This window comes from Trichosurus vulpecula, chromosome 6, assembly GCF_011100635.1.
Source record: "Trichosurus vulpecula isolate mTriVul1 chromosome 6, mTriVul1.pri, whole genome shotgun sequence".
Classification (NCBI taxonomy): domain Eukaryota; kingdom Metazoa; phylum Chordata; class Mammalia; order Diprotodontia; family Phalangeridae; genus Trichosurus; species Trichosurus vulpecula.
This window is the reverse complement of record NC_050578.1, coordinates 277,454,383-277,477,108: the sequence shown is the minus strand read 5'-3', so window position 1 is coordinate 277,477,108 and position 22,726 is coordinate 277,454,383. Positions and strand designations below refer to the sequence as shown.

The 22,726-nt window shown below is 51.6% G+C and overlaps 2 protein-coding genes across 2 annotated transcripts; both read right to left on the bottom strand.

The window, feature by feature from the left end:
• Nucleotides 1-65: 65 nt before the first annotated feature.
• Nucleotides 66-4,035, bottom strand: NDUFV1 (NADH:ubiquinone oxidoreductase core subunit V1). Its single transcript, XM_036765480.1, has 10 exons — nucleotides 3,719-4,035; nucleotides 3,007-3,089; nucleotides 2,745-2,915; nucleotides 2,133-2,316; nucleotides 1,761-1,950; nucleotides 1,126-1,338; nucleotides 882-1,048; nucleotides 660-741; nucleotides 406-551; nucleotides 66-240 (listed from the first exon to the last, which is right to left on the bottom strand). Exons 1-10 carry the CDS (start codon nucleotides 3,797-3,799, stop codon nucleotides 157-159), a joined length of 1,401 nt encoding a protein of 466 aa, XP_036621375.1. The 5' UTR covers nucleotides 3,800-4,035; the 3' UTR covers nucleotides 66-156.
• A 15,805-nt stretch (nucleotides 4,036-19,840) lies between these two features.
• LOC118853166 (glutathione S-transferase P-like) lies at nucleotides 19,841-22,064 on the bottom strand. The gene is made up of 5 exons (XM_036763154.1): nucleotides 21,972-22,064; nucleotides 21,754-21,841; nucleotides 20,821-20,924; nucleotides 20,228-20,335; nucleotides 19,841-20,077 (listed from the first exon to the last, which is right to left on the bottom strand). Exons 1-5 carry the CDS (start codon nucleotides 22,062-22,064, stop codon nucleotides 19,889-19,891), a joined length of 582 nt encoding a protein of 193 aa, XP_036619049.1. The 3' UTR covers nucleotides 19,841-19,888.
• Nucleotides 22,065-22,726: the final 662 nt, after the last annotated feature.

Sequence of the window (22,726 nt, the reverse complement as noted above, 5' to 3'; positions counted from 1 at the left end):
CCAGTGTCCTCCTCTGGCCACCCCGGAGAGGCCAGGCCCACTGTAGCTCAGTAAGCAAAAGTGGGTAAATAGAAACTCAGCAGCGGCCCGAGGGCAGCCCCGACTTTATTCACACAGACCACCACAGGAAGGGGAAGAGGGGTGGGGGGCTGCAGTCTAGGCTGCCTGGCGTGCTGAATAGCCCTTTGCGAAACGATGCATCCTATCTTCAAGCTCTGGGCGAAAGTGGCGGATCAGGCCCTGCTCCAAAAGGGACAGAGACAGGAGCTCAGGGGCACAGCCCATCCAAAGGACCCCTGCTCACACTTGGGGGCCATTTCCTCCTATTCCTTGTCTCCGCCCCCCAGGCCCCCCCACCCCCGGGACCATTTCCTCCATTCCTTGTCCCCCACTGGCTCACAGTACCTGCACAGGCCAGGCGGCCCCGTCGCCCAGGGCGCAGATGGTGTGGCCCTCAATCTGCTTGCTGATCTCCCAGAGGGCATCGATCTCAGACACACGGGCGTCGCCCTTGACGAATCGCCACATCACTTTGTTCATCCAGTCCACACCTGGGGTGGCCAGGGAGAAGGGGTTTCTAGCTTCCCCCTCGAGGCCAGGCTGAGGCCCATCTCAGGCTCCCTCCCACCCCCGCCCTCACCCAGGCTCGGGGTGCTCACCCTCCCGACAAGGCGTGCACTGGCCACAGCTTTCATGTTTGTAGAACTCGATGAGGCGGGCGATGGCTTTCACGATATCTGTCTGAGGAGAGCAGGAGGCGTTGCTACTGAGGTGGGGGAAGAGGGAGCAGGGGAGAGGGCCCTGGGACCCCCCGGCCCAGCCCCTGAGTTCCAGCAGCAAGAGGTTTGGGGAGGCCTGACAGAGGCAGGCTGTGTCCTTACTGAGCGGTTCATGACGATGACGGCGGCAGTGCCCAGCCCTGTCTGAGCCTGGATTAGCCCGTCGAAGTCCATCAGGACAGTCTCACACACAGACTTGGGGATCAGAGGTGTAGATGAGCCGCCGGGGATCACCGCCAGGAGGTTGTCCCAGCCACCGGTCACACCCCCTGGGGGCCACAGTCCACGTCACCTCTCGGTGCCCTCCCTGAGCTCCCTCCCCCGCCCCCCAGGCCCCAGCCCTCACCCGCGTGCTTCTCTATCAGTTCCTTGAGTGGCACCGACATCTCCTCCTCCACGGTGCAGGGGTAGTTGACGTGGCCAGAGATGTTAAAGAGCTTGGTGCCCGAGTTCCGCTCCCGGCCAAAGCTGGCAAACCAGGACCCTCCTCGGCGGCAGATGGTGGGGGACACAGCTACCGTCTCCACGTTGGCCACGGTGGTGGGGCAGCCAAACACACCTACCAGACGGGAGGGGGTGGGGAGGGAGGTCTGGACAGCGCCCCTCCCCCGCCACAAGAAAGCGCCATGGAAGCCTGCGTCTCCCCTTATGTCCTCAGCCGGCTCCCTCCCAGAGCTCTCCACTCTGCTGATGCTCAGTGAGAGTTCCCATTGACACCCTGGGGTCGAGGATCCTCGGGGAGAACTTGGACAAGTATTCCCATCTCGGTCCTACAGCTGAGGGGCCAAGGGACTCGCGCAAGGTCATACCATTGGGGGTGGGGGTCCCCGCAGCTTCTCCCCCATCCTGAGCCCTGCCTGCAGGACTGAGCTAAGAGCTGCCTGGAGCCCAAGATGCCCCAGGCCCACGAAGGGTCCCGAGGGTGGCCCTCAGCTCTGTGCTTCTGAGACAGGCCCCCTGGGAGGATGAGAGGTCACGTACCGACGTCGGCGGGGAATGGTGGCTTGAGGCGGGGCTTGCCCTGCTTGCCCTCAATGGACTCGATGAGCGCTGTCTCCTCCCCACAGATGTAGGCCCCCGCCCCCCGCACCACAAACACATCAAAGTCGTAGCCGGATCCACAGGCATTCCTGCCGATCAGCCCGGCCTCATAGGCCTCCCTGATGGCCACCTGCGGGGGAGGGGCCAGAAAAGGGCTATGTGGGGGGTCAGGGGGAGAGTTGGGGGAAAAGGCTCTGGGGGGTCCAGAGGGAGAGATGGTCAGTAGAGGCTGGCAACAAAAGGCCGCTTTGTCAGCACGGCTCTGGGGGACCCTAAGGCACCCCCCATAGGTCCAAGCTTGGTCTCACTCACCTGCAGGTTGGAGGCCTCGTTGTAGAATTCGCCCCGGATGTAGATGTAGGCAGCCCGGGCACCCATGGCCCGGCCCCCTACGAGGCAGCCCTCCACCAGCTTGTGGGGGTCATGCCTGATGATCTCCCGGTCCTTGCAGGTCCCCGGCTCCCCCTCATCTGCATTCACCACCAGGTATTTTGGCCTGGGGAAGGCAGGGGATCCATCAGCCCGTGGGGCCACCCGGTGCCTCGTCCTGTCTTTCCCATCCCCTCCCTCGGTTAGCAGGGGACCCCGAGGCCCGTCTCCATGCCACACAACCCTGTCCCTCCACCACGACCACCCCAGGTCAAGGAGGAGCAGGGCCCCGGCTCCAAGTGGGGAGGAAGGGCTCCTGCCCACGTGAAGGGCACGGCCTCACGTCCCCCACCCTGACAGACTAAACGCCTCCTGTGGGAAGCCTCAAAACAGTCCTGGGAGGAAGGGAAGGCGGGCAGAGGTTACTGCTGTGCCCATCTTACAGAGATCATTGAGGCCAGGGGCTCACGCCTTGTAGTCTCCCGGGTACCTGGCGCTGCTGCCACCACCACCTTCCACCACCTTCCTCCCTCTCTCCTCCTCCCCCTCCCCCACCTGCCATCGGATGGCTTGTTCATGAAGCTCCACTTGAGGCCGGTGGGGAAGCCGGCCCCTCCGCGGCCCCGCAGGCCGGACGTCTTGATCTCACTCAGGATCCAGTCCGGCCCCTTGAGCAGGATCTCCTTCGTCTTGTACCAGTCGCCCCGGCTCAGGGCCCCCTTCAGCCTGCGGGTGGGGGTGGGGTGGAAGTGGAACAGGTGAGGGGGGGCACCCCAGCAGGCCACCCTCTGCCCCCGGGGGACCAGACCCCTCCTACCTCCAGTCGTGGCGGCCGTAGAGGTTGGTGAAGATGCGGTCCTCGTCCTTCAGGGACCCGAAGGTAGTCTTCTTGGGGGGCGCCTGTGGAGGGCCGAGGTTCGGGAGGTGTGGGCCCCCTCCCTGGGAGTCTCAGGGCTAGGCGGCTCACCCCCACGCCCCCACCCCGGCTGCCCCCTCTCCCCCTGCGGGGGATGTGGCTCAAGGTCACCCAAGGGCACGTTGGGGGAAGGGCACTCCAGACGGGCGGAGTGGCTGCCCCTTCCCACCTGCGAGATCCTGGCCAAGTCACTTAACCTATTTGGGCCTCAGTGTCTTCGTCTGTAAGCCGAGGGCGTTGCCCAAGGTGACCTCTAAGGTCCCTTCCGGGTATAATAATAAGTGACATTCTTTCGACGGCCCTTTAAGGGTCACTTTACAGAGGTGATGGCTTTTAACCACGACACCCATTTTACTGATGGGGAAACTGAGGCTGAGGTTCAGTGACTTGCTCAGGGCCACACAGCCGGCCCACTGCACCCGCCCCAGCCGCCTGTGATCCAGGGTTCGGGTTCCTGAAGAAGTGGGGCGGTGGTGGTGGCATGGCTGGCCTTGAATGCCAGACCAGGCCCCACAGAGAGGTGGGGAGAAAAGGGCGGGGCCTCCACCTAAGCCCCGCCCCACTCACCGCCCGTTCCTAAGCCCCGCCCCCTCCCGGCCCCGGGCGAACTTACGGTCCCCGCCTCCTGGAAGGTGAGCCGGGCCAGGCCCCTGGCGGAGAGCGACCCACGCACGAGCCGCTGCAACCCCAGCATCGTGCGGGCCGAGGGGGCTGCGGGCGGCGGGAGGAGGACCGAGGCTTCGCGGCGCCGCTGCCTCCTACGGCGCGGACCTTCCGTCTGTCACCTTCACTCTGCGGACGGGCAGAAGCCGGGGCTGCGGCGCAGGACTTTGACGTCACGCGCAGCGTCGCGCGCCGGCGTCCCGGAGCCGCGAGGCCCCGCCTCCGCGCCCGGCGCGTCTATCTGCGTACGTCGCGCCGCTCTGGCCCGGGGCATGCTGGGAATCGTAGTCCCGCCTTCCCAGCCTCCCTGTCCAGGCTGTGAGGGCGCCTTGGGAGGCTCTTACGCCTGCGCTCTGAGTCTCGCTTTTACTTCGGTCTCAGCTGGCCGCTAGGGGTCTCTGCCCTTTAGTGAGGAGAGCGAGGTTTCCATCTGGCGGCAGAAAACGAGGTTGGAGTCAAGGTTATGACTCTCTGGACCTCAGGCTCTTCATCTGTAAATTAGGGATGATCGCACCTGTAGGGCCCCCCTTTTGAAGATTTCCCCCAGGTCACACGTGTAGAAAGCACCTTAGAAATGTCAGCGATTGTCAATCCTACGTCCGCGGCAGTCCACTCTGGGGTGGAGGGTGGCTGGACCAGGGGAGTGGGGATGCCAGAGGCATGCAGGGATGGTCCTGGCGGGGGGGCAGGGTGCGCCCCGATGATGGGGGACGGCCACCAAGATGCCCACAACAGGAAGCAGGACACGGGGCGGGGGTGGGGGGTGGAGATGGTGAGTCCGGTCTGGGACAGCAGGACAGGACAGCTGGTCGGCTCATCGCTGGACCTAAGCTCCAGAACAGAGGCTTTCCGAGGGCAAGCACGTGGTCATTCTTTTAACCCTAGCATCCCCTGCAGCAATCCGGACCCCTGCGTGGTAATGATGGTTATCGATCCCCTCCCTTTGGGATGAGCTCTTGATCCTGCGGGTGTCAGAGCTTCGCAGGGCTGCGGTGGCCCGGAAGAAGGAACCCCCTGCTTTCTACTGAGAGGTCTCCCCTCCTTCTTCTTCTGCATCCCCTGCCCACGGGGTCTTCACTTACGGCTCATCTCATGAACATTTATTAAGCACCTACTGTGGGCTGCCCACTCTGCTCTGCGGTAAGGATCCATCAATTAAAAAAACCAGACCGTCCTCTCGAGGAGCTTACATTCTGGGGGGTGGGAGTGAGAAAGGTAGACAGGTAAGTATAATACAAGATATAATGGGAGCAGAGGAGAGGTCCAGACCACGAGCTCTAGGAATAGAAAAGAAAGCAAAAAAAAAAAATTAAGAGAGAAAAAAGCATCAATAAATCACCTTATAAAATTACAGAGGAAGACGAAGAGAAATTGAGAAGGAATACAGCAACTTTGCTACTGCCTTAAGTAATTTGCACTTTAAGAAACAATCCATGGGTAACTGAGGTTCCCAATTACCTCTACAATTCTTTTTGCTCTTTGTATATTGAAACACATGTGGGTGTCTTGGCTCATAAATTTATCAAAAAAAGAAAGACAAACTTTAAAAATTCAAATTAATCTCAGTTCTTTAATTTCTCTTAAGTTTCTGAATTCTGGAGTAAGGAGCAGATCCCCAAAGCATTACCCAGAAATCCAGAAGGATCTACGTATGCCTTTGCAGTCGAGAAAGGCGTAAAAGGCCCATGTGCCTTTGAGGTGAGGCTGATCTTCTCACTTTTAGAAAATTGCTTCATAGCCACCCCAGTCTGCAGCTTGTGCCCGTTGCTGTGGTTTCATGGTGCGTTGGGGCAGCGTCATCTCAAAGATTCCATCGGACCGCCTCCAAACCACATTTGGGCATTTTTTGAGATTGACATCTCTCTTGAAGTGGGCTGAGTTCCAAGAGGAACCAGGAACTTAGTAAGGCAACACAGGCACATTTATAGTGTATTATACAACAGATCACACAACTGATTACATTATTATATTATCGTATTAATTGTTTAATCGAAATATTATTACATTGTATTACTATATACTGATTACGCAATAGAAATTATGCATATTAAAAAGGCAGGAGGGGTTTATTAAGGGATTAAGGTAATACGAGAGGGGTCCCTTCTAGGTGTGGTTCGGTGGCTGAACATCCTGGTCATGCTGCTTTCTGATTGGTTAAGATGGGTAGTTAGGTGTGGTCTTGTCTTGGGCTAAATGGATAATATGATTGTGGTTGAGTACAAGGAGGTACCTGTTCAAAGATGTGAATTGGATCTGGAGGCAGTGGCTAGCTAGGGGCAGCGGCTGTATTGAGTCTGGGGGCCTGTGGTGTGGTTAAAGCTAGATCGTGTGGTCAAATCAGGACATGCCTACTGTTGTTCAGTGAGGCCCGTAAGGAAGTTGGAATATTGGGGCTGGGGGCAGCTTTATTAGAATTCCATCGACTACCTCTAAAGACTCAGTCAGCTTTAGATTGGTTGAGATTCAAGGGCACACATCACACAGTGGCTGGATTGGAGCAGTTTTTATGGTTTTTCCTCATGGTAGGTAGCACTGAACTGATCTTTTTGGGGTTGTCTCCTGCCTTATTAGGGCCAAACAGAGGAGCTCCCCTTGGGGGTTTCTGGCCAATCAATAAGGAGGGGGGATGGCATCAGTCAAACATTCAGACTGGATTCCCCCAGAGGCCAAGTTCCATAGTAATTAAGTTCACACCATAGGAATGAGAATGTCACAGACCTCTGGTTTCCTCAACCCACTTCATTTCATCCCTCTCTGATATCAACATGCACGACGACAACTTAGCAAACAACAACCTGCTGTGTGCCACTCATCACACCAAGCAAGCACTGTACACAAAATACCTTATCACACAGCAACGTCGCACAAACACATGTGCACACAGATCACTTAACCTCTCTATCCTGTGACTAATTGTGGATCGGGTGCCAATCAGCGCTGGTAGAGAGAGGTTCCACTGTAGGAGTTCCCTATACCAGCAGAATCACAGATTCCATCAAAAACAGCCAAAGCTTTGGAGGCAGCACGGTGAAGGTAGGATCATGGGACCTGAATTCAAATCCCTGCTTTGCTACCTATTACCTGTGTGACCTTGGACAAGTGATGTACTTCCCTCAGCTTCCGTTTCCTCATCCGTAAGGGACTACTTGACCTCTCAGGTCCCTTCCAGCCCTGACCTATGAGCCGTCCTTTCCCAGATATTCACATTATAAACAGCCCTTCATTCCTGCGGGGACACGGGAATGTGCTTCCTAGTCCTCGCCATTAAACATTTCTGCTGCCAGAGTGTGGCGATCATCGGCTGTATGTAGCCAGGGAGCCGAGCCTAGGACCTAGAAACAGGGCAAAGGGGGCGGACGCCTCAGCTCAGGAGCCACCGCGGGGCTCTGGAAGGCCCAAGGGCATGAGCTAGGGAATTGACTCTGAAGAGGTTGGCAGTCTTTAATGCTTATGATCGGTTTAGTTCTGTTTCTTCTGTTCTCACTCCTTTGCTTCCTAGATCCCATCACCCGAACCAGAGGAGGGACTAAGCCATTGATGATCTTGAAAACAGGATGCCAACAAATTACCAATCGACATTTATTAAATACCCTCTATGTGCCACGTGGGCCTCTAGGGGGCGCCACAAGGCAGCAAGTGCCAGGCCTGGAGTCAGGAAGACTCATCTTCTTGAGCTGATATTTGACCTCAGATGCTTCCTAGCTGTGTGACCCTAGGCGAGTCCCTTAACCCTGTTTGCCTCAGTTTCCCTGTTTGTCAAATGAGCTGGAGGAGAAAATGGCAAAGCACTCCAGTGTCACAAAGCATCAGGCACGACTAAAATAACTCAACAAAACCAAAAATGTGCCAGGCACTGTGGGACCTGCTGTGCGGCGGCCTGAGAGGGGAGAAGAACTGAACAGGGTTCACTAGGAATAGAGGAGAGGAGAAGCAGGACTGAGGGAGAGAGAGAGACAGAGACAGAGACAGAGACAGAGAGACACAGAGAGAGACAGAGACAGAGACATAGAGACAGAGAAAGACAGAGAGAGACAGAGAGAGAGAAAGGGAAAGAGAGACAGAGAGACAGAGAGAGAAAGAGAGACAGAGAGAGAGGAGAGAGGGAGAGAGAAAGAGAAAAGAGACAGAGAAAGAAAGACAGTGAGGGACCCAGACAGACAGACAGACAGACAGGCAGAGACAAAGGGCATGGCCATCCAGTCCATCCTCAGTCTTCCAGGCTGGCATGAACTCTACACCTCAGTCTCCTGACCAGCCAGAGGGAAAAGGGGGAAAGGTCAGAGCAAGCCGTCCCTGGAGGCCTGGCTCGTGAAGCCCCACTTGCCATCCCCAGTCAGATAGGGGGCCAGGATCCAGGCCTTACTGCTCCCCTGGGAGTGACTCTGAGAGCGAGGGCTTTGGAGTCAGAAGACATTGGTTCACATCCTGGCTCAGCCACTTACTGGCTGTGTGGCCTTAGATGAGTCACTATTCTTCTCCAGGCCTCACTTTCCTCATCAGTAAAACAAGGCATTTGCCCTGAATGACCTGAAGATCCCCTCCAGCTTTAAATCTACGCACCCGTGAGCTTCTGGCTCCAAAAACCAGTGGAAATGGTGTCCCTTGTCCCAGGAAACATTCAGTTCTGAACCGAGGGGTCCTTCCTGCCCTATTAATACAGAGAGAGCTACCTTCTCAGCCAAGTCCCCATGACTCTTTGGGGACGATAGGTTTGATCCAAGGGGGTCCTTCCCTATTAGGAAACAGAGAATCACTCCTTCAAGCCAAGATCCATTGGGGGCCAAAGCTTTTGGAGACCTGTTCCATGAGACGGCAAGCCGGCATCTGTTGTGAATTGTGATTTGGCTAAGGGTGGCTAAGGAGAGGAGGCCTCTTGGCTCTCTCCCCAATGTCATCATGCCCACTACATCAGGACCAAGGGGGCAAGTTCCTAACTGGACCACGGGCAGACTGTCCATTGTTGCCAGGGTCATCATCCTCATGGTCATGTCCATGGTCATGGTCGTCATCATCATCACCATCATCGCTCCCCATCTCCCACCTCAGTAGATTCACGATGACAATCATCACAACCACACTAGAACCTGGGCCATTTGTCCGTCCTGGTTGTCTACAAATCTGTGGGATTTCCTGGGTATGGTGTGAGGAGTAAAGAGGGGCCTGAACAGACACAGTTATTTTCCAGGCGCTGCCTTCAATGTGTCCTTCTGACCCAGCTCCGGTGCCCACAAGCCTTAGCACTGGTCACCCAGGCAGGCATGAGCTCTCAGAAGGAGACATGGGAGTGAGGAGCTCCCAGGTTGGAACAGAGAAAGGCAGGAGAGGGAGAAAGAATGGCAGAGGGACGCCTCCCCATCAAGCCTTGTTCCAGCCTGCCAGGATGTTGTAACAGTTACTACTTTCCTGGAGACTATATGTGGCTGCCCAGGGTCTTTTAGTGACATATTGTGGCTGCAAGACCCTAGGGGTCTTGCATCACATCCAGTGGCAAGAGAAATGGCCAGCAGACATCAAAATTCACCCCCTTTTGTGACCATCTGATGGGCCAGTCTCCAGAGACACAGATGGGGAAGGCTCAGGGTAGCCCCTGGAGTAAAGACTTGGGACTCAGAGCCAAGTTATTTGAGTTGGGAAATCAGAAATGAGAGAGGAGGAGCTTTGGGCTCGTGATTGCATTTGACGGATTCTATGCTATTGTCAGGGCAGCTAGGTGGTACAGCAGACAGAGCACCAGGCCTAGAGTCAGGAAGACCTAAGTTCAAATCTGGCCTCAGATATCACTAACTGTGTGACCCTGGACAAGTCACTTTACCCTGTCTGCCTCAGTTTGCTTATCTATCAAATGAGCTGGAGAAGGAAATGGCAAACCACTCTAGGATCTTTGCCAAGAAAACCCAAATGGGGTCACAAAGAGTCAAGACATGACTGAAATAATCGAACAAGAACCACAGACATGCTATTTGTCACTTCTTTTCCAGTGCTTTTGACTGTAAGCCACCTAGTTAGTTCTTACTATGCCTTGAGATCATTGGATAAATCCTGACTGGCCTAAAGGGTGCCTTATAGACAGAATCGGCAGGAATTTTTACCCCAAAGCCAAGAAGATTCCTGGGGTGGAATTGGGAGCCAGGAAGGACAGGCCTGCTGCAGCAGAAAGCCTGGTGTCCCAAGGGACAAATAGAGTTGTGCTCAATCATAGCCTCATGCCAAGGTCTGTGTAGAAGCTCAAGATGACAAGCATCCATAGGATCTCTCGCCATTGCTACCTGCACCACATCTCTTCAGTCTGACACTGTCTCTGCCCTCTGCCCAGGTCGTCATCCCCATCTCCTAGGTGACTGCTCCAGCTGCCCCCGCCCTGGCGTTCCCCTTCAGGTCTCTCCTCACCCCAGGCCAACCTGGGTACTGCTGCACTATGCAACTGATGCCAGTGGGTCTCTATTGCCCCAGTAAATAAAATATAAACTCCTGTTTGGCTGGCCCCAAAGCACCTTTCCAGGCTCTCCCTCCTGCCTCTGGGATCGAGCCATGTGGCCATCTCTCTTTTCCTCATCTCCCCTCTCTGGGCCTTGGCATGGGCCACCCCACGGGCCTCGGATGCTCCCTTCCCCTCATGGAATCCCTTTATTCCTTTAAGCTTCAGCTCAAGCATCGCCTTCCACTGATGCTCCCACTGCTGGTGCCGTCCACCTCCTAACCTGCCTCACATTCAATTCTCTTGTGTTTATTTGCATTGGCCTTTTCTCTTTACATTTGTGTTATTCTGTGAATATTTTTATATGTTTTTGCTGCCTGTCCCATTGGAATCTGAGCCCACTGAGAGTCGGGATTGTTTCTTTCTTCAGGCTCATTTCTCCAGTGCCCTGCACAGTGATAGGCACATATCAAGTGCCTACTAAATGCTTGTAGATGGATGGATGGATTGAAAATGGAAAAGATGTTCATGCCCTTGACATCCTGCGAGGGAGAAGGAGGCTTTCTCCAGGTGAAGTCTGAACATTCATTACCCAAGTTCCGTGCTTCTCATCCTCTGGGAACTGAGCATCCTTCATGTGATGCCCCAATTATACACTGGAATGCAATGGTACCTATACTGTCCTCCATGCCTACAATGCCCTCCCTCCTTGTCTCCACCTCCTGGCTTCTTTCATGTCCTAACTAAAATCCTACCTTCTGCAGGAAGCCTCCTCCAACTCCTCTTCATACTGGTGGCCTCCCTCTGTGGGCTACTTCCTATTTTTCTGGCCTGTAACAGGTTGTGTTTGCCTGCTGTCTTCCTCACTAGATTGTGGGCTCCTTGAAGGCAGGCCTTGCCTTTCACTTTTCTTTGTATCTCCAGTGCTTGTGTCTGGCACACAGTAGGAGCTTAATAAATACTTATTGACCTACTGATACCAAACCTGTAATGTTGCTCCAATTAATCAACCCAACATTCTTTGACATTGCAGTGTCTCCAGTGATATAGACTGCAACCCATCCACACCCTCTCTTCCCTTGTGACTATAGTCCATAACCTCTCACTAGTGCTCCAGGTGTTTGAACTTCAAAGTTTCTATACAGCTCTGAACTTGTCATCAGAAAATGCTTGTAGACTGACTGACTGTGAACGTTACATCCCAAAGAGTTGAACATAAGCTCTTTGAGGGCAGGGATTGTCTAATACATGTCTTCAGCCTATTATAGTGCCTGCACAAAGCAGAAACTTGATGGTTGAACTTGGATTTTAAAACCACAGGCATTGATACCGAGGTCCCAGAGGCAAAGGTGCCACCCTTGGTGCATCAGTTACTACCCACAACAAACACCAGCTGAACGGTGCCTGCTGGCCATCTCCAGCCAGCCATACCAACTCAGCACATTCCTAGATCATAGAGCCAATCCAATTAGGTTTATATCGATGTGTCAGCAGGTCAAGGACTTGGGATTTCTACCACGTGGGAAGTGTCTCAGCAACCACTTGCAAGCCCTCTCTCAAACAGTACCAGACACACACTTCATAAATGCCTCATCATCTGTCGAAATCTTTGAGTCTCTCTTTGGTTAAGTGACTTGCCCAGGGAGACACAACTAGGATCTGAGCCTGGGTCTTTCTGACTCTGAGTTCAGATGCTTGCGTTTTTCTTGATGTACTTGCCATTCACTCTAACTTGACTGGCCTTCTCTCTTCTCCTGTGTTACCTCCCACCTCTGGGTGCCAGAGAAAAATGGGAAGTGTGGCGATCAACCATCCCAAGGCATTTATCATGAAAACAGTGGCTAAGGTTGGCCCTAAAAGGCATTTTTTAAACCTATATGTGACAAGAACTTGGTCAAAATAGCCAGCACGTATGAGGCAGCGTAAAGTTAACACAGTACTTGACACACATCTCCTTGGATCCTCCCAACAACCTTGGGAGAAAGGTCTCTTCTTACTCCCCACTTTAACAAATGAAACAACTGAGACACAGAGAGTGATGTGTCTAGGGACACATAGCTAGAACGTGTCTAAGACAGGATTGGAACCCTGATCTTCTTGGCTTCAAGTCCCATATGTTATCCACTGCACCCCCTTTCCCCCCTCAAAAAATGCAGACGAAGAGACCCTGAGTCCTCCCTACACCAATAGAGGAGCCATCAAGCCCATTTTAATTGGAGGCAGCTAGGTGGCAAATTCACTTAATCTTTCTGTGCCTCAGTGTCTTCATCAATAAAATGGACTAATTTACCTCCCAGGATGGTTGTGACGATCCAGTGAGAAACCATATATATAAGGTGCTTTGCCAACCTCACAGGGCTTTATAAATACTGGTTATTATTATTAAATCTTTTAAGAATGCCACTGCTGTGTAATACTAGGGGTCACTGCGGAATCTAAGAGTCTGGGCTCTCTTCCCCAGGAAGAACCAGGAGTAAAATTTACCCTTGAGGACCTGCATTTATAACTTGAGGGGCACTATGTTCCCTTAGGGGCTCACTCTTCCTAGGGAACACCTAAGTGAGCCCCATGTTTGAGTTTTAGGGTTCTGCTGGGGAGAATTTCTAGGATCACCTGCAAGGCTAAATTGTGACTCCTCAGTCCCCAGGGACATCTCTAGAGAACCAAAGGGTCCTAGTGTAGATAATGTGGGAAAGACCATCCCACCAGGCACAAACTGACTCATACAAAGAGAATCAGGCTTAGACAATGCCATCAGCAGGGGCTGGTGGCAAAATAGGACCTAGGGTGTTTTTTTCAGTCCTGCCTTTACAGATGGAAAGAGGGAGGGGGCAGGAAAAAGGGAAGGAGCTGTCCATCTGCCATGAGAGAGGGTAATCTGCTGCCCATAAATTCCTGCCTCCAAGGGGGCAGCTGCAGCCTTGTCTATCTGCTAGGGACAATGACACTGGTGACCCCATGGGAGTTTGGTTGTTTCTCACCCCTTTGAAGTCTCTGTCCTGAATCCTAGGTGAAAGTTCTCATCTTCTTCGGACCAAACCAAACACTCCTGAGACAGGGAGCTGTCTCATTGGTCCAGGGAAGCTCTGGAAGACATGCAGATGTCTTTTGTTTTTACATTACAGTCGTTTCCAGTGTGGAACATTTTATACCATTTTATATCATTTTTGTAATTTCAATAAGACTCAGAGTCTGAACTGATTAACCAGAAGAAAAGCCTGATCCCAACAGTCTCTGTTCTCTGAGTAAACTCAGAATGCCTCTATCTTATGGCAACAAGCCCAGATAGGGCTGATTTAAAAGCATTTTGTCCATGGCCATTAAGGATGAGACCTTTAGACCTGAGGCACTATCTTGAATTATGTGACTTTTTCTTGTCTTAATATTTTGTGGACATATACTATATTATGGAATGTTAATGACAAATTAAACACAGAGATCCTGGGTTGTAATTTCAATTGACACTTTGTCAACTATCTGACTTATTGTATTTCCAATCTATTCCATTAAGGAAAATCCTTGTCTTGTATCATAATTAACATACATGGGGGTCATAAAAGTGATGTAATGCAGGCTGCTGTCTTGGGACCATAAAATGTATTTAAGCTTCCTCATTTCTTTGTTTGGGGAATCAGACTTAGTCTGGCCCCCATGCATGCATGTATCTGCTAAGTTTAAAGGGAATGAATAAATAAATGTATAAGTAATATGAATTTTTCTATCACCTAGCCTGTTGTTTCCTGCAACCAAACTTTCAGGTTTAACACCAGACATTCCCCCACCCCCACCCCCCATAATACCGAGTCTTCCCTTGTAACAAATACAATTAAGCAAAACCGACTGACATCCCCTGTGTCTGACAGCAATATTCCATACCCATGGTCCCCCACCTCTAAAATTACAGGAGGGAGAGATATTTCTTCTTCCCTTCGGGGGTGGGGGGTGAGGTTGGTCATAATTAGATAATGCTCAGTTTCACGTGACCCAACTGAAATCCGAATCAAAGTTGAGCAAACTTAAAGTGCCAACTACAAATTACTGGTTTGCAAGAGGGAGGTTCTCTCACATTCCTCAGACAGATGGTGTACCTGATGAATGTTCAGTCCCCAAGTCCACACAAATATTCTTGCACATTTAGCTTTGATGCCATGAGAAATCTCCCTGGCTCTCAGAAGAAGACCTTGGAGGTTGGTCTGAGCAGGCACCAGCTCTCTGCCCTGTACCTCAAATCTTCACCAGATTTTCTCCTTTTTAGACTTTCTTGTGTCTCCTTCCTCATAGACAAGCTCCTTTCATGTTCAGTGTGGGCTCTCGCACCTGACAGAGATCACTCTTCCCTATGAGACCAGGTACCCACATATATGTCATTTAAAAAAATATTTTATGGATGTTTTCTGTCGCTTCCAGATGAGCCCCCTGACTCCAGTAAAATCTTCCTTTGTAATAAAGAACAGTTCAACAAAACAAATGGATACATTGGTTATATCTGATAATGCAGGCCTCATTCTACACCTGTAGGCCACCACCTCTCTGAAGAGAGAAGAAGGAGGTCTGTATAACAGACATTTCTCCTTGCGAAGTTCATGGCTCTACAGTGATGTCAATCCCAAGCTTCAGGAACTTTTTTCTGACCCCCTAAGAAGATTTCTTTGGAGTACAGGCCTAGGATAAAGGGTATACACATGTTAGTAACTGTGGAGGTTCCAAATTGCTGGCCCTATTCACAGCTTCGTCACCAATGTGCTGCTGTGCCTATTTTCCCGGAACCCCTCCAACATTTTGCAATTTTTTGTTTTTGTCTCTTCGCCAATCCAATGGGTGGGAGATGGAACTTCAAAGTTGCTTTAAATTGGCATTTCTCTAATTGTCAGTGATAGAGAACCTTTTTTCATATGGCTAGATAGTTTGGACTTCTTCCTCTGAAAATGGCTTGTTTATATCCTTTTACCATTTATCAACTGGGGAGTGGCTCTTAGTCTTACACATTTGATTCAATTCCTTACATATCTTGGATATGAGACCTTTATAAGAGAAACTTGATGTAAAGATTTTTTTTCCAATTACCTATTTCCCTTCAAATTTTATTATTAGATTTCTTTATGAAAATATTTTCAAATTTCATGTAATCAGAATTGTCCATTTTATCTCATGTGATCCTCTCTTATGTATTCAGGAATTCTTCCCCTGTCCATAAATCAAAAAGTGTCTTCCTTGCCCCTCTAATTTAATATTATTCATGTATAATTGCTGGCCTTTTCTATGGGTGGTGAGGGGCATGATGGAGGGAGAAAATTTGGAACTCAAAATTAAAAAAAAAACAGAATGCCACCTGGTTGCAAAAAAAAAAATCAAAACCAATGAAGGAATGTACAAGATAACGTAGTATGACTTTTAATATCTAGGCCATATGTCTATTTGGAGCCTATTTTAGTGTGTGGTGTAAGCTTCTGGTTTTAACCTAATTGCTGCCAGACTACTATTTAGTTTTCCCAGCAGTTTTTGTCAAATAATGAATTCTTGGGATCTTCAGGTTTATTGATCACCACTCTTTGCTTCCATATGTTGTGTGAACTGAATGTGTTCTGCTGATGGACCTCTCTCTCTCTCTCTCTTTTAACCAGTATCAAGTGACTTTTAATGATTACTGCTTTGTAATATAGTTTGAGATCTGGGGATGATAGATTCTCTTTCTTCCCACTTTTTTCATCATTACTCTGGAGAGCTTTGACTTCCTGTTACTCCATATCATTTTTGTAATTATTTTTCCAGGTCTACAAAATGTTCTTTTGGTACTTTGATTAGTACAGCCCTAAATAACCAAATTAATTCATCTAGACTTATTGTTTGTGTTATATTGGCTTAATCCACCCATTAGCAACTAATGTTTCTTCAAATACTTATGCTTGTCTTTACTTCTGCCAAGAGTGTTTGGTAGTTAGACACATAGGGTTCCTGGGTACACCTTGATAGATACATTCCCAAGTATTTTATACCTTCTGTGGTTATCTTGAATGGGATTTTCCTTGCTAGCTTTACAGGCTGAATGTTGTGATTTTATATACAATAATCCTGATGATTTGCATGGATTTATTTTATATCCTGCAACTTTGCTGAAGTTACTAAGCATGCTGTCATATCATCTGCAAAAAGTCATAATTTTATTTCCTCTTTGCCTATGATAATTCCCTTAATTTCTAGTTCTTGTCTTATTGGCAGGAAGGTGGAACAGTGGGTAGAGTTCTGGACTTGGACTCAGGGAAACATGAGCTCAAATCTTGTCTCAGACACTTATTAGCTGCATCAACCTAAGCAAATCACTAAATCTCTCTCAGCCTCAGTTTCCTCATCTGTAAAAGGGAGAAGGGAGCAAACATTTTGTAAGTGTCTACTATATTCCAGGCCCTATGGAAAATGCAATCATGAATATTATTTCGTTTGTTTCTTATAACAACTCTGTGAGGTAGGTACTGTTATTGTCCCCATTTTGTATTTGAAAAACGAGGCAAACATAGGTTAAGTGACTTGCCTATGGATGACATTGCTAATGAGTGTCTGAGGCTGGATTTGAACCCAGTTCTTCCTGACACCAGGCCCACTGCTCTACCTGCTGGGCCACCTAGTTGCTTTATAGGAAAGTAACAATACCTACCACTCACATTGTTGCCAATGTCAGATGAAACTAACATGTATAAAGTACTTTGCAAACCTTTAAGCACTGTGTAAATTGTAACTATTACTATTGTTACTATAGTTCGTATTTCTGCACTATATTAAATAGTAGGTGACAATGGGCATCCTTGTTTTACCCCTGATCCTACTGGAAAGGTCTTTAACTTTTCTTCATTACATGCAATATTTACTCTGGGTTTTAGATAGAGGTTATTGAATGTATTAATGAAATTTATTCCTGTGATTCCTACAGTTTGAATTTATTGGCATAAATATACAGTTTTATTACTTATTAATATGATTTGTTATATTTATAGTCTTCCTTATGTTGAACCAACCCTACATTCCTGGTATAAGTCCAATAGGGTCAGAGTGTATAATGTTCATCACTGACTCCAGCTTCCTGTTTCTTGGCAATGCAATTGCCTTTGGATGGGTTGGGATTCAAGGCCAGCCTGAAGGACTACACTAGGCCTCTGTGGGGAACTCAGTTGTTATAGTTCTCTGGGAAGCTGTGGCCACACCTAGTCAGTCTTTTCAATCTGTGTGCACCCCTTGTTGACACAGGTTTGCTGGGCACACATAGTGAACTGGGGCCACGGTGATCTGTCACTGAGCAAAGTCAATGCTAAGCCAGTGCCCTGGTGGGGGAGGACTCTTGCTTGCGGGGAATTTCCTGGGCTGGGCCAAATGGAATGTTTCAATGCTATGAGCAGGGCAGTGAAGCATATATGTGACAAACTCTAGCTAAATTGCAAACTCATGGTTTTACCGACATAAGGTCCACAGAGACCTCAGGCCCTGGAGGTCTCAGCAGGAACACAGAGAAGGCTGTGATAGGTGAAAAGAAAGGAAGGAAGAAGCAGGAGATCAGAGAGAGGACAGGAATGGCCTCAGATGGGGGACAAACCTCCAACTTCAGGGTTTTCCTGAAGCTGGTCCTGACAACAATATTGAGGGATTCAGGGCCACCTGTGAGAGTGACCTTGAGAAGGCTCAAAGACAGCTCTGCCATGAAGAGCCTCAGCCGGAGAGGGAACCGATATCCTAGCAGACTCCAAATAAGCAGGGACTAGATCTGGCCATAGACACAGAACATAGAATGTGGAATGTTAGAGTTGGGAGAGACCTTACAATATGGAACATAGACTTTCACAAGTGAGAGAGGCCTTAGGGCTTAGGACATCAGAGCTGGGAGAGAAGTTAGAGAACACCTTTTGTAGGCTGCCATCGTACAAAGGAGGAAATTCAACTCATCGAGCATCTATTAACCACCTACTGTGTGCTGGACACTGGGGATATAAAGGCAGCCATGAGAGAAGAATCCCTGCCCTTCAGAAGATGAGCTTCTCCTGGAGCTTCAGTGACTTAGGGCAAGCAAAGGAGAGACTCTAGATAGAAAGGGGTGTGGAGCGGAGAGGCAGGCAGAGTGGGGAGCCCGGCCTCAGACAGGGCCAGGGACGAGTTTGGTGGGGAGCTCCTGCATGTCCACAGCCTTAAGGCCTTGTCTTTATGCCCAGGGCCTGGCATGGAGCCCAGCCATTTGAGTGAGTGCCTAGAGGCCTCAGGAGGGACCCAGGAAGTACAGCCACAGGCTACACCCTTGTGAGAGTCCCCTCCCTCACCCTCCCAGACCTCCCAGCTTTCCTTACTCCACTTTGATGATACCTGACCCTGCTCTAGAGTCTTCAGGGACTCCCCATCTCTGAGGCCCTGGATCAAGCCCAGGTTGCCAGTCTGGCATTCGAAGCTGTCATCCATCAGCCATCTTTCTGCCCCCATTCCCCATCCATCAATCATGTTTCTGCCTCATGAGCCCATTCCTGCCCCCTTTGTCCTCTGCTGCCTTCTCTCTACACACAGACTGAAATGACTCTTAATAACATGCTGCACTGCTTTGTCAGTCACGTCAAGCAGCATTTATTAATCTCCTACTGTGTGCCAGCCTTGTGCTGAGTCCCTGGGGATGACAAAGAAAAGACAAAGACAGGACGGGGAGAGCCCAACTCTGCACAGCCAAGGATGGCCGGGGCGCTTTGGAAATAGTCTCAGAAGGAAGCTGTGGCATCAAGGGGGGCTGGGAAAGGCCTCCTCAGAAAGTGGGGCATTAGCGGGGATGGAAGCCACTAAAACCGGGAGGACATCAGGGGGAGAGAATTCTAGGCAGGGGAAGCCAGTGTCCACATCACAGGAAGGATGAGGGGCGGGGCTCTCAAAGGAAACTGGAAGGCCAGAGGAGGAGAAGGGAGGAGGGAGTTGGGGGGAGGGTGGGAAAGAAAACAATCAGTACAATTTTGTCCAGTAAGTAGCTGGGGGAGATGGGGGGTTGGAGAGGCTGGAGTGAAGAGATTTGAGAGGCATTTATGGAGATGATAGAGAGAAAAGAACATTGGCAACTAACCGAAAATGGGCAGGGAAGATAAGGCATTTTTAGTTTAGAGCTGGGGAAGATGTTACAGGGAAATGTTGGGGGCAAGGGGGACCAGAGACAGGGGTAGAGCCAAAACAAGAAGTGGAAGGACCTGTGACCAACTCAGCTGGAGGAGGGGAAGGAGCCAACCTGGGTCTATGCCAGGAGAGGGGATGGATGGCCCATCTCTGTCCTCCCATCACTTTCAGGAGAATTCTGCTCTGCCTCCCCCTCTCCTAGCCTTGCCTTTCCCCTCCTACCCTGGGGAATGCTGGCTGCAGAGGACTGAAGGCATGAGGAGGACAAGGGAAAATCCCTCCCCCTGCCCCTACCATGTTGGCATTGGAAGCAAAGCCCCACTCACCCCACCCTAGTTATAGCTCTGACCAGGAGAAAACAAGGTGAGAAGGCCAAAGGTATATCTCAGAGGAGCTGCTGGAGTGGGGGGTGACCACAGTCCACCTCACCACATGCCCCCCCATCTTCCCCTGGGTGGTGGATGGTTGGGGGTTCACTCTCAGGACACACAGACCTGTCCAGAGCTCTGCCCCTCCTAGCTAAATGAGGATACCAGGAGGTGTTTGTTTGAAAGCTTTTATTGCCAGACAAGGGTCAGGCCTGAGCCCTCACTGTTTACCATTGGCATTGATGGGGAGACCAGTGTGCTGGGGTGAGGCCAGGAAGGCTTTGAGCTTGGGCCGGGAGGAGAGACGAGCAACATAGGCAGACAGTAAGGGGAAGTCATCCAGGCACTGGGGAGCCAATGTCTGGTGAACCAACAGCAGGTCCAGCAGATTGTAATCCACAAAAGACATCTGCAGGGTACAGGGGACCAGAGACCAGGTCAGCCAAGGGGAGTTGAGAGGGAGGGCAACCCTGGGCTGGGAGTAGGGGTCTGGGCTTAAGGCTCTCCCTGGTCTGACATCTGGTTCCCCAGAGCCCCACCTGCTCCCCCAGAGCCTCACCTTGTCCCCCACGATAAAGGCCTTGCCTCCCTGGTTCTGCTTCAGCAGGGTCTCAAAAGGCTTCAGCTGGGTGGGCAGGTCCTTCACATACTTGGCCTTGCCCTCCTCCTGCAAAGCCAAGGGCCCCCAGCCCCAGCTCAGTTAGGAGACAATGGAGAAGGAGAAATGGGAGCCCCAGGACATATCCTCACTTTCCTTTCTGACCTCCCCTCCCTGGGGAGGCCCTTCCTCACACCTGGCTAGAGCCTTCCCTGCCCATGCACACCAGCACCTCTTACACAGGTCATTGGAAGAAGTGATGAAGAAGACCTGAGTTCAACTCCTGCCTCACAACTTCTCCCAGCCTCAGTTACCCCTCTGTAGAATGGGGACCACATGGGCACCTACCTCCCAGGGTGGTTGTGAGGATCAACTCTTGTAGGGGGCAATAAATACCAGGAAGGATAATCAAATGGAATGGGCAGGAGAAGGCTCTCCCCACCCACTGAGGGGCTTGCAGTGGCCTGAGGCTCCAACAAAGGTCACATGGCCAGCATAAACTTGAACCCAAGTATTAGAGCCTGGGATCAGCTCTCAGCCCTCCTGTCACTCACATAATTGTGGTAGATGAGGAATATGTACTTGAGCCTGAGGTCCTCCACCCCATCATTGGCCACATCCAAGACAGCCTGTTCTCGATCATCCTTCCCATAGAGCCCTGAGACGGGAGGTGAGAGAGAGGGGAGAGAAAGGATCCAGTCACCTTCCCTCCCAGGGCCCCTCCCAAGGCTCTTCTCAGCTTCCATCTCCAAGGTCTAACTCCAAAGTCACCAACTCAGGGAAGCCTTCTCTGGGCAACCTGGCCCGGCAGGCCTGCTTTCTGCACTGGGAACTCTTCATTCAGCCAAATTGGTCCCTCTGGGAGTCCATCTCCCACCTCCTGCCTTTGCCCAGGCTGTGACCCTTCCATTGGGCTGCTCAGGTTCTGGAACACAGGTGGGTGTTCCAAGGGTCAGAACTAAGGAGGCTTGGTCAGGGCCCTGCTGCAGAAGGCCTGCCTTGGAGCTCCCCACTGATTACAAAGTGACAGTGGATTTATTTGGTATTTTATTCTATCCCACCCTCTTTCCTCCCCACATAACCTCCCTCATGGCAGGGACTCATTCTTTTTTTTTTTTTTAACTCTGCAGTCTCCTATACAGTGCTTGACACACAGTAGGCACTCAATAAATGCTGGCTGAATTGAAAGTGATTTTGCTCTGGGCAGGGATCCTGTCTCCTCACTCTATTCCAGCCTTGTCTGAACCAGTGCTGGGCCCACAGAAGGTGCCCAGCAACTGCTGGATGGATGGGTGGAAGGAGGGATGGAGAAAAAGAGGAACGTGGATAGACAGATGGATGGAGAGAAGGAGGGAGGGAAGGATTTACCAGGCCTGGGCCCACAGAAGGTGCCCAGTAACTGCTGCACAGAGGGAGGAAGCATATGGATAGGTGGCTCCCACGTGACCCCTCTACCCCACCCCCACCACCGGAGTCAGTGGCCATACCATATTTGCGCCCCAGGTATCTCAGGATGGCATTGCTCTGGTACAGGGTCAAGTCTCCGTCTGTGAATTTGGGGAGCTGGCCGTAGAGCTATGGGGCAGAGGTCAGGGGAAGGGGCTGAACACGATACCCCTCCCAGACCCCCATCTCCCGCACCCTCAACTGACTGCCCCGTCCCCCCTACCCCCACCCCCGGCCCTCCTCCTCTCTGGCCACTCATACAGCTGGCCTTGAGGTCCCCCTTCATCCACATGTCCATGGTCACTATATCCTCCTTCCAATCCTGGCCCTGGTCAGCCAGGAGCATCCGCATGGCCTTGCATCGCCCTGAAGGGAGGGCAGGGGACAAAGGAGCTCAGCCCGGACGGGGCAGCCCGAGAACAGCACCCCTTCCGGAGTCCCCCCTGGACAAACCCCTCCCCCCTCGGGGCCCCAGTTTCCTCCTCCGTAGGATCCGGGGGCCGAGGGCTAGGATCTGTGGAGGGGGCTTCCACGGTCCTCTCCCACGTCCTGCGGGGAGGTGGGCTCCTCTCGAGGGTCCCCCGGCCTTGCCGCCCCCCGTGCTGGGACCACGAGTTACCTCTGACAGGGAAGTAAGTGATGGTGTAAGGAGGCACTAGGAGAGATGGACAGAGAGGTCAGGGGGGCCTGCGCCCCCAAAGCCCCTTCGGCCCCAGACCCTCCCCATTCCCCTCCCGATGGCCCTCCCAGGGGAGGCCCAGGCCTTACTTTCTAGCGATAGCGGCACACAGGAAGGAACGGAGCAGGAAGCTGCATCCCAGGAGCCGCCCTGAGCTTAATAAGCCCGGACCCGCCCCGGCCGCGCCCCCTGCCCCCCCGCCCGGACCCCAGAATGTGCTGAGTCACTGTGACAGGACACCGGGGTGCAGGGGCAGGGGTGGGGGGTGCAGCGGGGAGGAGCTGCAGAGGGGCTCAGAGAGAATGGGTTGGGGGGCTGGGAGAGGGGCTGCAGCA

Excerpts from the sequence above, each read along its gene's own strand:
- NDUFV1 (XM_036765480.1), bottom strand. The coding sequence starts at position 3,799 with ATGCTGGGGTTGCAGCGGCTCGTGCGTGGGTCGCTCTCCGCCAGGGGC. Across the intron at positions 1,049-1,125 it reads ACTGATAGAGAAGCACGCGG|GGGGTGTGACCGGTGGCTGG; the intron begins GTGAGGGCTGGG and ends TGTGGCCCCCAG. Across the intron at positions 241-405 it reads GGGCCGCCTGGCCTGTGCAG|GGCCTGATCCGCCACTTTCG; the intron begins GTACTGTGAGCC and ends CTTTTGGAGCAG.
- LOC118853166 (XM_036763154.1), bottom strand. The coding sequence starts at position 22,064 with ATGCGGATGCTCCTGGCTGACCAGGGCCAGGATTGGAAGGAGGATATA. Across the intron at positions 21,842-21,971 it reads GGGACCTCAAGGCCAGCTGT|CTCTACGGCCAGCTCCCCAA; the intron begins ATGAGTGGCCAG and ends TCTGCCCCATAG. Across the intron at positions 20,925-21,753 it reads ATACCTGGGGCGCAAATATG|GGCTCTATGGGAAGGATGAT; the intron begins GTATGGCCACTG and ends CTCCCGTCTCAG.